Here is a 17,689-nt window from a genome sequence, read left to right as displayed (position 1 = left end):
GCGCGTGCAGACGGGACACCCCCTCCCCCTCCTTACCACTTTCCCTGGATTGCGTCACCACCTGAAAAGGCGTGTCTATGCGAAGTGATGTAACAATTCTTATTGGGAGAACAGTCAGTGCCTGATACCGGTAACAAATAGGATTTTACCGTTAGACTCAGACGCTATTTACTCTGCGCAGGGTGCTGTGGGAAATGTAGTGGTTTAGGCTGCATCTTTCATTCTAAACCATCAAACACACTATAATTGAACAATGGTATGCATATAATCAATGAATGTGTTTCTGCCTGTAAAGAGAGAGGGTTATTCTTATACAAATTCTGCCACAGAAGGTCTAGTATAGCCTTCAATAGGGCCTTTATGGTGGAACGTGTAGGGCCTAGGCTACCTTTCATATTTGAGTCACTTTGCAAAGTAAGTGCTATCAAATAKAATATAATATTGCAGTCATTTATTTGCCTCTATGTTAAGCAGCAGAGTGCAGGCCTGTAGGCTACTGAACTCATCCACCAATAGCCTGTGTTCAGAGCGCTGCCCATGCAGCTTGACCATGTCAGTCAACCAGCCTGGCCACAGCCTGGCCACAGTGAGCAGCTGTTTGGATGAGTGATGCTCTTGGCTCTGGTAATAGAGAGCACCAAATGGCTGCTGGGTGGGTCGCCTGGTAATCCAAGTAAGGCCTGTTCCTCCCTATAGCAGCTTAGCTCTCAGAGAGTGACTGGTGGGTGGTGGCAAAGAGTGAGTCCGGTCCTACATACAGACAGACCCTTGCTTCGGCACCTATTGCCTAAAAGCTTGAACCTCAACACTATAGCTAGGACTCTGTGTCAATTCAAGTTTGTATTGTCACGTGCACAAGTACAGTGAAATGCCTTTCTTGCTTGCTCTTTCCCCGCAATGCAGTAATCAATATCAGTAGTACTATACAAAACAAATAAAACACGTATGTAGAACAAAATCACATGAGAAATAGAAATAAGAACATGAGAAAGTAAGTCAGCTATATAGAGGGTCAGTTGCAGGGTCAATGCCAATACCATATTAACAATGTGCAGGGATTCAACTGGAGTGGTAGTATTAGATACCGTATATAAGTTGATATACGATAAACAGAGTAGCAGCAGCGTATATGATGATTGTATGTGAGTGTATGTGCATTTGTGTAGAGTCAGTATGAATGTGTGTGCGTGGTATGTGTGTGTGAGCAAATTAAGGTGTGTGTGTGTGTGTGTGTGTGTGTGTGTGTGTGTGTGTGTGTGTGTGTGTGTGTTGTGTGTGTGTGTGGTGTGTGTGTGTGTGTGTGTGTGTGTGTGTGTGTGTGTGTGTGTGTGTGTGTGTGTGTGTGTGTGTGTGTGTGTGTGAGTGTGCATGAAGTGAGTGTGCGTGAGCATATTTTTATAAAATAGAAGGGTCAATGAAGACAATCCATATGGCTTGGGGATAGAAGCTGTTAAGGAGCCTGTTGGTGTCGACTTGCTCCGGTACAAGAGACTGGAGTCTTTAACAATTTTCCGGGCCTTACTTTCACACCTACAGATATAGAGGTTCTGGATAGCAGGGAGCTTGGACCTGGTGATGTACTGGGCTGTCCGCATCACCCTCTGTAGCGCCATACAATCGAGGGCGGTGCAGTTGCCATGCCAAGCAATGATCCAGCCAGTCAAGATGCTGTCAATGGTGCAGGTGTATAACTTTTGAGGATTTGAGGGCCCATGCCAAATCTTTTCAACATCCTGAGGGTAAAGAGTTGCTATCACGTCTTCTTCACGACTGTTTGCATTTGTGAGGACCATTTTAAGTCCTTAGTGATTTTGACACAGAGGAACATGAAGTTCTCGACCTGCTTCACTGCAGCCCCACTTTCGATGTGGACTTCACGATCAGCTCCTTGGTCTTACTGACGTTGAGGGAGAGATTATTGTCCTGGCACCACACTGCCACATCACTGTCCTCCTCACTGTATACCACCGTCTTGTCGTCAGCAAACTTGATGATGGTGTTGGAGTTGTATGTGGCCACGCAGTGGTGGGTGAACAGGGAGTACAGGAGGGGACTAAGCACACACCTCTGTGGGGCCCCCTTGTTAAGGGTCAGCATGGCAGAGGTGACGTTGCCTACCCTCACCACCTGGGGTTGATCCGTCAGGAAGTCCAGGATCCAGTTGCAGAGGGAGGTGTTCAGTCCCAGGGTTCCAAGCTTGGTGACAAGTTTAGAGGGGACAATGGTGTTGAACGCTGAGCTGTAGTCAATTAACAGCATTCTCACATAAGTATTCCTCTTATCTAGGTGGGTAAGGGCAGTGTGGGAATAAAGAATGCTATGTGTCACTCTGATGCTGCTTCAGCACTGTCAGTGCATTTAAATTTGTACAAATAAAATGTTCTGATTTGAAGAAAGGTTGAGGACGCGGGAGGGCCTTGTATGCTTGCTTGTGGGTAGAGTAGCAGGACTTTATCGGCCCTAGTGATGGAGGAGACGTGTTGATAGAAGTTGGGCATTACGTGTCTAAATGACACAAAATTAAACTCACCGGCAACAAGGAAAGCTGCCTCTTGGAGCATGGCTTCCTGCTTGTTTATAGCCTCAAACTGTTCGTTAAGTGCCAGCTTATTATTTTTCTGGAAAATAGGTGGAAAATATGCAGCAATCATGATAACAGCTGAAAACTCTCTCGGGAGATAAAAGGGTCGACATTTGACCATCAGGTACTCCAAGACGGGTGAACAATGGGTCGAGACTTCCACTGCACTTGAGTCAGCATACAATTTTCTGTTGATGAAGAGGCAACCCTTCCCCCTCTCTATTTCCCTAAATCCAATGTCCTGTCTACTCGGTGAATGAAGAATCCATCGAGTTGGATAGCCATGGGGGTTATCTTGTCCAAAAGCCATGTTTCAGAAAAGCTGAGAATATTGCAGTTAAGAGTGTCCTGGTGATCGCAAATCCGCRATCGGAGGTCATTCTTATTATTATCAAGAGACAGTACATTGGCCAATAGAATGGAGGGAAGAGGTGGGCGTTTTTCCTTTCGCCTTAATATCGCCAGGGCTCCCCTCTCCTGCCTCTTTTTCGCTGGTGTTTCCTCTTGGATAGCCCAAACATTGCTTCGGAATTACACAAAGAGGCCAGGGCAGATGATTCAAATTCGAAGTTGAAGCCAGAATTGAGGTAACTACCGATCTGATGAAGTGATAGCGAATACATTTTGCGAAACAACAAAAAATTGCTAAATAATCACAAAATAGAAAAGTTGGGTCACACTCGCAAGACAGCAGGCATACAGTTCGGCGCCATTTTAGGAGACATGGCAAAATGTCGTTATAATGATGATGATTATTATAACATTTTATTTGTACACATGTTTATGCACTGACAATGCTGAAGTAGCATCAGAGTGACACATAGCATGCTTTATTCTCAGTTAAATATATCACAAACACCACCTCACAGTAACATCTCTTCACTTTAACATAGCAGTCAATGGTTTAGCTGTATAAACACCACTATTYCGCTCACAGGTCCACAAATGAGGGAGGGAGGAAGATCTACAGGATCCTCTTATCTTTACTGATCTATTTTTTAAAATTGTTTTAATGAAAGTCTACACACCCCTTGCACAGTCTTCACATTTTGCTGCCTTAAAATTGAATCAAAAAATGTATTAAATTAGATATTTTTTCTACCTATGTACACAACCAACTCCACGTTTCCAAAATGAATGAACATTTATTTATTTTTAATCTGTATAAAAATACAAAAAAAATATGTCTTGATTGCGTATGTCTTCAACTCTTCAGCAACATACAGTGCCTTCGGAAAGTATTTCCGACCCCTTGACTTTTTCCACATTTTGTTACATTACAGCCTTATTCTAAATTGACAAAATGGTTTGTTTTTTTCTCATCAATCTAAACACAATACCCCATAATGACGAAGCAAATTTATTACAAATTAAAAACATCAATAAAAGTTGCAGACCCTTTATTCAGTACTTTCTTGGAGCAGCTTCGGCAGCGATTACAGCATCGAATCTTCTTGGCACACCCGTATTTGGGGAGTTTCTCCCATTCTACTCTGCAGGTCCTCTCAAGCTCTGTCAGGTTGGATGGGGAGTGTTGCTGCACAGCTATTTTCAGGTCTCTCCAGAGATGTTTGATCAGGTTCAAGTCTGGGCTCTTGCTGGGCCACTCAAGGACATTCAGAGACTTTTCCCGAAGCCACTCCTACGTTGTTTTGGCTGTGTGTTTAGGGTTGTTATCCTGTTGGAAAGTGAACCTTCGCCCCAGTCTGAGGTCCTGAGTACTCTGGAGAAAGTTTTCATCAAGGATCTCTCTGTACTTTCCTCCATTCATCCAGATGTGACGCTTGGCATTCAGACCAAAGAGTTCAATCTTGGTTTCATCAGACCAGAGAATCTTGTTTTTCATGGTCTGGGAGTTTTAARGTGTCTTTTGGCAAACTCCAAGTGGGCTGTCATGTGCCTTTTACTGAGGAGTGGCCAATCGACCATAAAGGCCTGATTGGTGGAGTTCTGCAGAGATGGTTGTCCTTCTGGAAGTTTCTCCCATCTCCACAGAGGAACTCTAGAGCTCTGTCAGAGTGACCAACGGGTTCTTGGTTACCGCCTTGACCAAGGCCCTTCTCCCCCGATTGCTCAGTTTGGCCGGTTGGCCAGCTCTAGGAAGAGTCTTGGTGGTTTCAAACTTCCTACATTTAAGAATGATGGAGGCCACTGTGTTCTTTGGGGACATTCAATGCTGCAGAAATGTTTTGGTACCCTTCCCCAGATCTGTGCCTCTACACAATCCTGTCTCGGGGCTCTACGGACTATTCCCTCAACCTCATGTCTTGGTTTTTTCTCTGACATGCACTGTCAACTGTGAGACCTTATATATACAGATCTGTGGCTGTCTATCAAGTCTCATAGGAAAGGGTCTATATACTTACGTAAATAAGGTATTTCTGTCTTAGTTTTTTAAWACATTTGCTAAGATTTCAAAAAAACTGTTTTCGCTTTGTCATTATGGGGTATTGTGTGTAGATTGCTGAGGATTATATATTTTTGAAATCCATTTTAGAATAAGGCTGTAACGTAACACAATGTTGAAAAAGTCAAGGGGTCTGACAATATCCATTGTTTTTTGTCAAACTCGTTCAAGCTCAGTAAATTTTGTTTTGAGTCATTGATGGACAGCAATATTCAAACCTTGTCTCTAATTTTCAAGCAATTTTGACACTGGACCATTCAGTATCACTCAACATCATAAAGAAATTAACTTTTTTGCCTACCAGTAAATAAAAACTACATGCTTGGGTCAAATCCAATAGAACACAACACAGAGTGAACCCCTCTGTATTTTCAAGTATTGTGGTGGCAGCATCATGTTGTGGGTATGCTAGTCACTGGCAGGGACTGAGGAGTTTGTTAGGATCAAACAAAATATGAAATCTGAAAGGAGCAAAGCCCAGGATAAAGTTGGAGGAAAACCTGTCTCAGTCTTCTGATTTCCTAACCCTGGAATGTTTAAAGTCAAAGGCAAACCAGAATRGCTTTCTAACAGGTGTTGAGTGTTCCTGAGTGGTCCAGCCTCAGTCCTGACTTAAATTTGCTTTAAATTCAGAGACACGGTTTGACTATACTGTAGCTGTCCATCAACGACTCTAAAGCAAATTTACTGAGCTTGAGCAATTTTGACATAAACAATGGATTAATGTTGCCCTAAGAGTTTTGCAAAGTTGGTAGAATCTTATCCAAAATTATTCACAGCTGTAATGGCTGCCAAAGGTGGTTCCACCAAGTGTTAACTCTGGGGTGTGTATACATACGTCATCAAGACAACTTCGTTAAAAATGTAACTAATTCTGAAAATGTTCTGTATTTTTTCAATAACTTTGAAAATGTGGAGTAGGTTGTCTAGGAAAAATCCAATGTATTCCCTTTTGAGATTAACTTTAAGGCAGCAAATGGGAAGACTGTGCAAGGGGTACTGTATGTAGACTTTCACTAGCGACTGTACATAACATTTCGCACCAATTTCGCACCATGCCATACAGACTCTGGAATAACTTGGTGAGCCTTACACCTCAATTCATTCAGATTAATTTCCTGACCCCATATAGTTGAGGCATTTCGTTAAACCTGAGAATCGTTGTGCCACTCATGGCAAGAAGCTAACTATTGTTTCTGATGAAGGCTAACCGATTCTTGTGCCCTCCCTCTCAACCCCATTTATGGTGTTATTAAAGTAACATTTCCCAATCATTCATTCCCCATTTTGACTTTTTCAGATTCAGATTTAATCATTGCAGTGACAGATTTGAGTAATCTGACTGCTGCCATATTGTAATAATTCCCCAATCAGTGTACATGTCACTGACTGTATATACTGTACACACACATTCACAAACAGTACAGTAGATCTGACTCACCTGCCAGACACACAAATATTAACTCACAGACACAGAAGCACAGATCCTTACACACTGAAATGAAATGTACACCTTGCAGTGCGAAATGTCTGATACAAAATACAAAATGAAGAGGCACGAGCAGATAATTGAAGATAACTCATTTCACATTAAGGATGTAGCTAAGGCTTAGATCATATGCCATACTCCACCTGAAATAGCACTGTGTCTGACAGAGAGAGAGAGAGAGAGCGAGAGAGAGAGAGAGAGAGAGCAAGAGAGAGGGAGAGACAGTGAAGACAAGCAAGCCTTTTCCAAAACCAGACATCAAAATACACAAGTCAGACAAAAAATAATGGGTCATCATGTTTCATAAGAGGGGAAAAAATAGAACACAAGCTAGCTAGGGTGATTATTTACACAATAAAGGTGTCAAATATAACAAATATTTCAGCAAAATAACCAAAATACTGGGGCTTTGGAAGTCATCATGTTCAGATTTCAGATACACATCCACCTCTGCTCAGGAATAATACATTAAAAAGCTTATCAAATTAGGAAGCATGTGCCAAGAGCACTACAGTGTCATGTACATGCACTGTCCATCTTTCTGCCTATGTTCAAACAAATAGATTTGGCCATAGAAATACATAGCTTTTTCTATAGATAGTCTATAGTCTCTATAGAGTCTATTTCTATAAGTTTGGCTTTGGTATTGTGGGCCTGGATTGTTGTTGTTGTTGTTGTTGTTGTTGTTGCTCACCATGCCCTGGTACAGTACACTATGGCTGTGTGTGCTGCTAGTGAGAAGAGGGTTAGTGGGTTAGTTACCTCTATTTTAGCATCTTGACAAAAAAAGAAAAGAGCCAGAGAGACAGAGAGTCGGTTAAAAACTTTGGTTTCCACTGTTTATCAAATATAAAAAAAATGTGTACAGCGTATTTTATATCATATATATTTATAAAGTGCTTAATAGGAATAGATTATTATAATATTTAATCATCTATCATCATATGTTAGTTTGTTTTCTTTGCTTGTTTGTTTGTTGTTGTTGTGGTCTTCCTTATGTTTGGCATTGGGATGAGCTGTTATTTACATAATGTTTACAAGTCCCGGGTTGTGCTACCCATGGTGCCCGTCCTATTAGTTGGCAGTGGAGTTGGGAGGAGTTTGGCGGCTCCATGGTGGCGAATCACTGCTGGAATCACGACAGTGAGCAGGTGACGCCGGCGTCTTCAGAGTGGTCACAGTTGTGCACTTCCCAGGATATGTGGGAGCACTGCTGGAGCGAGGCCTCAGAGCCGCTGCACTTCAGATTGTCCAGGAGGATGGTGCCGCTGCCGGGCCCAAAGAAGGCCTCCCCACGGGCCGCAGCAGCCTCCCCACAGCCCAGCTGGCGACACACCACCTGGGCATCAGGCATGTCCCAAGCATCGTCGCACACCGTACCCCATTCCGCCCCTGAGAACATCTCCACCCGGCCCTCGCAGCGGTGCTGCCCGCCCACAAGCCTCGCCAGGCCTAGAGGGAGAGACAGGGTAGAAACAGTCACATATACTGGAGCAAATAAACATTAAACACTAGAGACACATATCACATACCTGATCCTAAGACATGATTTAAGTATGATGCATTACATAAGACTGCCTCTGACAAGTGATGCTGGGAAGGTGTGTTGATCTTTGGATACCGTGAAACCCAGAACATGTCGCTAAACCTCAACAGGTACAAGACTCACCTTCATTTGGTGGTCTAGTGGTGGGCGTTCTCTCTGTCATCCCGAAGTCATTTCCAGGTCCCACAAGCTGAAAGGCTGGAGAAGGAGAAGGAGGGGGAGACAGTATGAGACTTTAATCTGCTGTGTATGTTTCCCAAGGGAGTGGTCATCTACTTGAGAACAACTGTTGATACAGTCCTATCAGAACAGTCTGGAGCACTCAAAACACTGTAATGAGTTAATCAATTGATCAGTTAATCAGATATATCAGACGAAAACTGCTCCAGAAGTCAACTTAGTGATTCCCTTATCATCTCACTCAGAAATCAAAGGTTCACTGAGGTTCACTTGTTCACCTAGTCTGCTCTACTAACCATGATTTGATGTAGACCTGAGTAACAGGAATGAAGTCTTTGTCTCTTTCATTCTTTCTTTCTCTACTGTTTGTCTTATTTATCCTTAAAGAATGGAGGTTTAGCCTGCAGGCTTCCAGTGAGGCTAATGACCCCTGACTTCTCCACTCTATATTTCATGCCACCCAGCTACTCAACCCTGCACCTTAGAGGCTGCTGCCCTATACAGTATACATAGACATGCAATCACTGGCCACTTTAATAATGGAACACTAGTCACTTTAACTATGTTTACATACTGCTTTACTCATCTCATATGTATATACTGTTTTCTATTTTACTGTATTTAGTCAATACCACTCCGACATTGCTCGTCCTAATATTTACATATTTCTTAATTCCACTTTTACTTTTAGATTTGTGTGTTGTTGTGAATTGTTAGATACTACTGCACTGTTGGAGCTAGGAACGCGAGCATTTCGCTACACCCGCAATAACATCTGCTAAATATGTGTGTGATCAATACATTTGATTTGATTTGATGCACTTTGGACCATCTGGACGGGTGCCTGCTCCTCAGAGACCAACACTCACACAATTAAATGCACCAGCTCAGCAGGGAAGAGGAGAGATGGATGACTGTGGGAATAGTGACTATGGGGTGACTGTGTGAGTAACTGTGAGCGAAAGCTACAGAAGATTTTTGTGTGTGTTCATTTGAGTGTGTGTGTGTGTGTGTGTGTGAGTGCGTGAGTGTATTTGCGTGTGTGTGTTTATTTACTTGACTATGTGCCTAGCTGTCTCAGTCTTAACAAGTCACTACTGTAGCAGTACTGCCTGCAGCAAATCAACATATACATTTCTGATTCACATCGGACAACAAAGTTATATTGCCACAGTTCCAGTCGGTCTTACGTGTACAGATGACTCCAGCGTCTTCATGATGTCCACAGTTGTGCTGTCCCCAGCCCAGGTGGAAACAAGCCGCCAGCTCCCCTTCACTGCCCCTACAGTCCACATTGTCCAGCAGGATGGGGCCCGAGCCGTAGCCGAAGTAGGCCAGGACCTTGGCAGAGATGGCAGGGCCACAGCCCAGATGCCTACACACCACCTGGGCATTGGGCAGATCCCAGTCATCGTCACACACCGTGCCCCACTGGTTGTTGTGGAACACCTCCACACGGCCCTGGCAGCTGCTGTTACCATTCACCACGCGGATGGTGGTCCGCTCTAGAGGAGGAGAAGGAGAGACAGAGGGGTATGAGGAGATGAGAACATAATTCATGGAGAGGTTCATCGAAAATGGTGGTACTATGCCTCCCTGTTGCACAATTTAATATTTGTGAATAATAAGCCAATATTATAATAACTGATATATGAGTTTAGAGTGCATTAGCGGGAGTTTATAATTATCACATGGGGGTGCAACATCATTACCTCTTGTTGTCATGGCAACCGTTGTCACAGCCGTAGTTGCTTCGGTGACTAATTCTGTTTGGTCGGTTACTAGAATAATAGGAGAAATGCATTAGAATCAGAATGATGAGTCAGTTTACACATACGCAAGCTGATGCCTACAGTACACAGCAGAGGGTTTTCCATCCTCTGAGATGAGAGACTGGGAGGAGAGTGGGTGGGGCGACATGATTTACTTGCTCCACTACCACCATTGATTGAGTGGCGCTGCTGAGTCACAGATTAAAGACAGAGAAACCTATAGGGGAAACAGCACCGTCTGTTGCTCATAGGATAGAGGTACAGCAGTGTGGCCTGATGATCTGGATCTGATGAGGGCCTACACTGCAGCTGTTATTGCTATTGTAGTACTGCAGTACATGAAAACGGAAATGACTTCAACAATTACCTGCAGTGCTGGCAGTCTGAAAGAATCCCTTGCCCATGGTGTCAGTGTTCATAGGAGGAACGGTAGTGGATCCTGAGCCTGCACAGATAGAATAGACATGAACAGCAGATATTAAAAATAGTGTTAAAAGCCATTAGCGACACGAATTTAAGGAAGAGAGAGCCAGAGTGAAAGTGAGAGAGAGAGAGAGAGAAAAAGAGGCAGAGAGAATAAGAAAAAGCTTCTCACCTGAACAGACAACCCCGGCGTCCTCATGATGTCCACAGTTGTGTATCCCCCAGCCCAGGCTGTAGCATTTACTCAGCTGGTTCTCGTGGCCATTACAGTTGACGTTGTCCAGTAGAATCAGGCCTGTCCCGTAGCCAAAATAGGCGTTGGTGGTGGAGGAAACGGCATGGCCACAGTATATCTGCTGGCACACCACCCCTGCGTCTCTCATACCCCAGTCGTCATCACACACCGTCCCCCAGCTGCCACGGTAGTAGACCTCCACCCGTCCCTGGCAGTAGTCCAGTCCACCAACTAACCGGATCGTACCATCTCCTAAAATATAGGGGAGGGGAGGGATTCATCACCATTCCATACATCTTCTCAGTCAAAGCCTGGCTTCATTCTGACATACAGTACATGATGGCATAAAATCCTTCAAACTGAATATCTCTCTGTTTCACTATTTAGCTTGGATTCCAGGCTAGATTTATTGAGATCTTGTGTGCAGATGTTGTCTTTATACAACACATTGAATAAACACTCTGTATTGAGCATGTGTGTTCATTCTTTTTCAGTTCATTTTCTCTCCCTMTGTGACAGTGTTTGTAGACGGGTTGGCTGGCAACATCACGAAAATTGAAAAGTTGAAACAATACCAAAGTGTCCTCCCTGCCACTGTTTTGGTAAAAGGCTGAGGGATGGGGCTGGAGAAGTATAACCACTCTCAAATCCATAGATAGCAAAATTATAGTTTTAAGGCCCTGTGCAGGCAAAAACAGGATTTTCCTATGTTTTATATATTTAAACACTACGAGGTTGGAATAACTCTGTGAAATTGTGAAAATGATGATAATGCCCTTCATACGCAAGAGCTGTTTGAAAAGACTGCCTGAAATTTCACGCCTGTTTTGCTGCGATGGAGTTTTGGCCTGACTGGTAACATCACCAGGCAGTAAATTAGTTAATAGAACAATGAGAAAGAGAATAGAGTTTCAAACCTCTGTGCCAATAACAGCTAGTTTTCAGTTTTACCCTCCCCACTCAGACGACTCCCAGACAGTCCTAGCTAAATTCTTGATTGAGAAATTGCTCTTTGCTAAGAAGCTATTTTTGTTTATTTTTTTACCATTTTAATTGAAAACATTAAGAGTAAGGTACTTAAATGTTACCCAGAAATTATTTGATATTGAGATAAAAACAGCTGCATTGGACCTTTGAACATGTTTTGAGGCTATACGGTGTTTGTTTCCATTTTTAAGTTATATTCTTCAAGAATGAATGAGTACATATCATTGATTTAAAAAGGGATGTAGCAACTGCAGATTGGTCCTTTAAACCTATTAAGTGAATAAAATAAACTCTTCTTGAATCAATTTTGTTCACTTATTTTGTGTTTGTGTTTGACTGAAATTAGAGAGAAATAAATGAAATGATCACCTACTTAACCCTGAGTTTCTCCTAGACGGAGTGGTGGGCTCGCCCATGCCCCGTGACTCCGGCACTGATGTATCTGAGGAGAGATGAGGTAAAAAAGGAGTGAAAATTTATGTTTTTATTAGTGAAAATATATTATTTTATCAGTCACCAGGGATATGTCCCTCTTAGAGATCTTAGAGATCCTTATAAATTGTAAAGACCCTACCTATAGAAAAGGAATTAGAACAGTTACAGACTAGATTTGTATATATATCTCTATGGGCCCTACCTTTACATGCGACAGACACGTCCTCATAGTGGTAACAGTTGTGGATGCCCCAGCCCAGACTTCCACACTGTCCCAGGTCTGTCTCCCCTCCTTTGCAGTCTACATTGTCCAGCAGGACGGGCCCTGAGCCCTGGCCATACTCTGAGATGCTGCCCACCGCCATGGCCAGACCACAGTCCAACTGCCGACACACCACGTTGGCATCTACCATGTCCCAATCGTCATCACACACTGTGCCCCATGTCCCGTTGTGCCAAACCTCCACACGCCCCTCACACCTGTTACGCCCGTTCACCAGACGCACTGGAGAGGAGGGAAGAGAGATTCAAAGATACACGGTCAGCGAGATACAAAATAATATTACCAGACGCACTGAAGAGGAGGGAGAGCAAAATACAACATGGTCAGAGGATTCACAGAGGAATCAGCAATCAGGACAGCTGACCTCCCTGCTCCCTCCCACTCTGATGCTGATGTCATGAATGTGACTGTAAGTGTGTGATGTTGTCATATTATCCTGTCAGGAGGCTGGTTTCTAGATCTCATTTAAGTTCATTCAAACCTTGTCCTTTTACTCACTTTGACTACACGCTAGCCACTCTTGTTGTGTTCTACATGTGCCACACAACATAGAACAAAAGTATGTGCAAGCACATAAAAAGCCTACTGTCTGTGGGACAGTATATACAGTGTGTTACTGTCTGGAAATATCACTATCATATAATGATAGTTAATAGTGACAAGAATCCGTTTAGAATAGCTTGTGTAATCCCTTCCACCTTCCAATTTAAGGAACAAAATAAGACTAAACAAGCCACATGAGAGAGAGAGGGAGAGATGGAGAGAGAGAGATAGAGTGAGGGATAGAAAGAGATGGCGAGAGAGAGAGAGAGAGAGAGAGAGAGAGAGAGAGAGAGAGAGAGAGAGAGAGAGAGAGCGAGAGAGAGAGAGAGAGAGGGAGAGAGAGAGAGAGGGAGATGAAGCACACACTGTAGCAGAATAAGTAATTCCGGGGGATTAGGTAAATTGAGAGCAAAGGGAAGTGACCTTGTTGTAGTGTCCCTGGGGCACTGATCTATCTCTCGCTCTCTCCTTTTCCTTCCTTTCCCCTCCCTCCTTCCCTCTCTCTCTCTCGCTTCACAAGTTAAGTTTGATAGTCTTTTATTCCTGAGTTGGATGTGGACATGTATTTGTTGAACATGGGTACTTCAGACAGACAGAAGGTGTGGTGGATGTGGTGAGAGTTGGCGAGAGCCCAGCAGCGCATTGCCAACCTTGAGAATGCGTTGTCTTCATGGCAGTCATCGTCGTTGTGCTATTGGCTGGAAAAAGAGGGAGGAAGGAGAGAGAGAAAGAGGGAGAGACTTTGGTCAAATGATTTGTTGAAAGGAGGTTCTTGGCCCTCCATAGTTACTGTATTCTGTATCTACTATATCTATTTTCCTGTAATCCGAGACGCAGCTTGAAAACGCAGCAGGAAGCCTGTTTAAACCATGTAGCTAAACCAGCTAAGAAGTCTACATAGAAATATGTACTGAAGGTTGACACATTCCAGTTTGTGAACTTTGGGGGTTATTGTTTTGAGAATGGAAACATAAAAGTTACCAAAATAATACCCACTGTCTCTTTTATTTTTAATAAGATTGTCAGGTTTTATTTTGTTAAAGTCACTGTAGAGTTGGATGTGGAACTGGGCACTCCAGGAGAGGTTTGGGAACACTAGTTTAAAATAATCCCTCAACAGTGCATTTGGAAAGTATTCAGACCCCCACATTTTGCTACGTTACAGCCTTATTCTAGAATGGATTAAATAGTTTCCCCCCCCCTCATCAATCTACAATCAATACCCCATAATGACTAAGCAAAAATAGGTTTTTAGAAATTTGAAAACTGAAATATTTACATAAGTATTCAGACCCTTTACTCAGTACTTTGTTGAAGCACCTTTGGCAGACATTACAGCCTCAAGTCTTCTTGGGTTTGACGCTAGAAGCTTGGCACATCTGTATTTGGGGAGTTTCTCTCATTCTTCTCTACAGATCCTCTCAAGCTCTGTCAGGTTGGATGGGGAGCATCGCTGCACAGCTATTTTCAGGTCTCTCCAGAAATGTTCGATCGGGTTCAGGTCTGTGCTCTGGCTGGGACACTCAGGGACATTCAAAAACTTGTCCAGAAGCCACTCCTGCATTATCTTGGCTGTGTGCTTAGGGTCGTTGTCCTGTTGGAAGGTGAACCTTCACCCCAGTCTGAGGTCCTGAGTGCTCTGGGGCAAGTTTTCATTGAGGATCTCTCTGTACTTTCCTCCGTTCATCTTTCCCTCGATCCTGACTAGTCTCCCAGTTCCTGCCGCTGAAAAACATCCCCACAGCATGAGGCTGCCACCACCATGTGTCACCATGGTGGGGGTGGGATGTTTCCTCCAGACGTGACGCTTGGCATTCAGGCCAAAGAGTTAAATCTTGGTTTCATCAGACCAGAGAATCATGTTTCTCATGGTAATTTTCCTTTAGGTGTCTTTTGTCAAACTCCAAGCGGGCTGTCATGTTCCTTTTACAGAGGAGTGGCTTCCTTCTGGCCACTCTACCATAAAGGCCTGATTGGTGGAGTGCTGCAGAGATGGTTGTCCTTCTGGAAGGTTCTCCCATCTCCACAGAGGAACTCTGGAGCTCTGTCAGAGTGACCATCGGGTTCTTGGTCACCACCCTGACCAAGGCCCTTCTCCCCCGATTGCTCAACTTCTTTAATTTAAGAATGATGGAAGTCACTGTGTTCTTGAGGACCTTCAATGCTACCAAATTATTTGGTACCCTTCCCCAGATCTGTCCCTCAACACAATCCTGTCTCGGAGCTCTACGGACAATTCCTTCGACCTCATGTCTTGGTTTTTTCTCTGACATGCACTGTCAACTGTGGGACCTTATATAGACAGATTTGTGCCTTTCCAAATCCTGTCCAATCAATTGAATTTATCACAGGTGGACTCCAATCAAGTTGTAGAAACGTCTCAAGGATAATCAATAGAAACAGGATGCACCTGAGCTCAATTTCGAGTCTCATAGCAAAGGTTCTGAATACTTATTTAAATAAGGTATTTCTGTGTTTTATTTTTTATACATTTGCTAAAATCTCTATAAACTTATTTTTTTCGCTTTGTCAATATGGGGTATTGTGTGTAGATTGATGAGGAAAAACGTACATTTTATCCATTTAGAATAAGGCTGTAATGTAACAAAAACTGGAAGTCAAGGGGTCTGAATACTTTCTAAATGCACTATATGTCTTTGACTACGCATTAACCAAACATCTGATAAAAGTCAATACAGATATAATGATTGAACACCTCTTCTCCCATCATTTAGCAACCACACATTCTATAGGGTTGGGCTGTGTTTAGTACTGTGTTGACAAACTTCTAAGCCTCATTCACTTGGCKATATTGGTATGACTGTGAGAAATCTGGAAATTGAGATTGTGCTCTGTATTATTCCTCAGGTTCCTTTACTGGGATTTGTTGGCCTGTATGTCTGGGACCATAAAGTTTGAGGACATCAACTGTGTCTTATAGGGGAAGTATAAAGCCACTGAAACGGTGGTTTATGGTTACCTGCCTCACAAARAGAGAAGAGGAACCTTTCTAAACTAAATGACTTAAATGTAAATGTAAATGTAAACATTATGCCAAAAATAGGTAAATTGAAGACTACCTGGCTCATTGAAACTAAAGGCCCTAAACACGTTAACAGTTATGTTATGTTCGTTATGTGAGTTAGTTATTGAAAGCGTCCTGGTATTAGAATATGGTGTTTCTTTGTTTTGTCATATGTATTCATAAGTGACGTAGGACTGAAATCTGGGGTGGGAACAGTAACGTTACGTGGATTTCAGAAAAGATGGGTCAGTAAAACGAGAAGAGATTGACTTGGAAATATACTCACTGGATATGGCTCGTCTGCTGATTTTGGTCATATCTTTTGAAATCAGAAAATAAAGAGTAGTATGTCAGCCACAAAGAGATGTCTTAGATACCACAGCAATCCAATGCACATTTGAAGTTTGTAAACATGTTCTATTTTTAGCTAGGGGTCCGTTCGATCCATAATGTCCAAAGTAGTATAATCAATAACTACTCAGTCACTCCCCGACCGTATCCCTGTTCCGAATAACTAGCAGAATGTTTGTACTTCAAAGCCTAACTGGGTAACAGCTACTAGAGGCAGGCAGTCCTACGGGGACCAATTCCTCTGTCCCAAGTACACCCAGGTACACCAGGTTCTCTAGCTCTGTAAAGGTTACATACACATGTAAATGTTCTGACTTATTCAGCTCATGACTAGGAAAATCATGACAGATCTGTCTCTTTGCAGTACATATCAAAACTAATTTCACCCACCAATTTATCTGCAAGGAGGGAGCATTCCTTGAGCTGGTGTAATGTTGGTTAATTCACCCACCCCCCAAAGCCCTCTTTTGCCCCCACACACACCCCAAACACCCCCACCCCCCTCCTCCCCCAACCACCCTTTCCACCCTCACCCCCCAACCCCCTCCACACACACAGCCCAGACAACTATGGGGTTTAAAAATGAGCAGCGGTGAAATAGCACGCACACGTACACTCACCGATCTGCAGAATCCCACTGATGCCCACCAGTAGCAGGGAACCTAGCAGGGACAACAGCAGCCAGACAACCACTGTCCAGCCTCCACATGGTCTACGCACACAATCTGCTACACGCTGCCCTCGCATGGCTCGCTGTCTGACTGACGCTCCAATCAGTCTGGGTGCCTGGTGGAACACACACTTACACACACAACCAATCAGTGCACTGGACTCTCTATCTCCGTCTCTGTCTCTGTCTCTGTCTCTGTCTCTGTCTCTGTCTCTGTCTCTGTCTCTGTCTCTCTGTCACTCTCACACACACTATACCTACCTTCCTGCCTTTTTCTGTTTCTCTTCACTACTGAAACAGTCCTGGACCCCTAATACTGGTACTCACTGCCCACCACTAGTCTACTACTACTACTCATAATCAATAACCATTGTATTCTCAACATAGTATTGGATAGTCGTTTCTAGTGCAACCCCCTGTGTGTGTGTGTGTGTGTGTGTGTGTGTGTGTGTGTTGTGTGTGTGTGTGTGTGTGTGTGTGTGTGTGTGTGTGTGTGTGTGTGTGTGTGTGTGTGTTGTGTGTGGTGTGTGTGTGGGTTGTGTGTGTGTTGTGTGTTGTGTGGTGTGTGTTTGGTGTGTGTGTGTGTGTGTGTGTTCCAGTGATGGAGAGGAGAGGTGTGAGTGGGCACGCCATGCTGTGTGTCTGTGTCCACTCCAGATTGATTGGCACTAAAACAACTCCCAGTGTGCCCCAGGACCTGCTGGAGCATGAAGCCGACTGGCCCATTTCCCCAGGCCAAAATGGCTGCCTAGCTGCCTACTA

The 17,689-nt window shown here is 43.6% G+C and overlaps 1 protein-coding gene across 1 annotated transcript; it reads right to left on the bottom strand.

The window, feature by feature from the left end:
• Positions 1–6,329: 6,329 nt before the first annotated feature.
• Positions 6,330–17,131, bottom strand: LOC111981856 (scavenger receptor cysteine-rich domain-containing group B protein). The gene is made up of 10 exons (XM_070449721.1): positions 16,878–17,131; positions 13,532–13,579; positions 12,258–12,560; positions 11,994–12,062; positions 10,571–10,885; positions 10,343–10,420; positions 9,916–9,984; positions 9,394–9,708; positions 8,147–8,221; positions 6,330–7,929 (listed from the first exon to the last, which is right to left on the bottom strand). The coding sequence occupies exons 1-10, from the start codon at positions 17,002–17,004 to the stop codon at positions 7,613–7,615; spliced, it is 1,716 nt and encodes a 571-aa protein (XP_070305822.1). The 5' UTR covers positions 17,005–17,131; the 3' UTR covers positions 6,330–7,612.
• Positions 17,132–17,689: the final 558 nt, after the last annotated feature.

This window comes from Salvelinus sp. IW2-2015, linkage group LG20, assembly GCF_002910315.2.
Source record: "Salvelinus sp. IW2-2015 linkage group LG20, ASM291031v2, whole genome shotgun sequence".
Classification (NCBI taxonomy): domain Eukaryota; kingdom Metazoa; phylum Chordata; class Actinopteri; order Salmoniformes; family Salmonidae; genus Salvelinus; species Salvelinus sp. IW2-2015.
The sequence above is the reverse complement of the archived record's forward strand: the minus strand, read 5'-3'. Positions and strand labels throughout refer to the sequence as shown.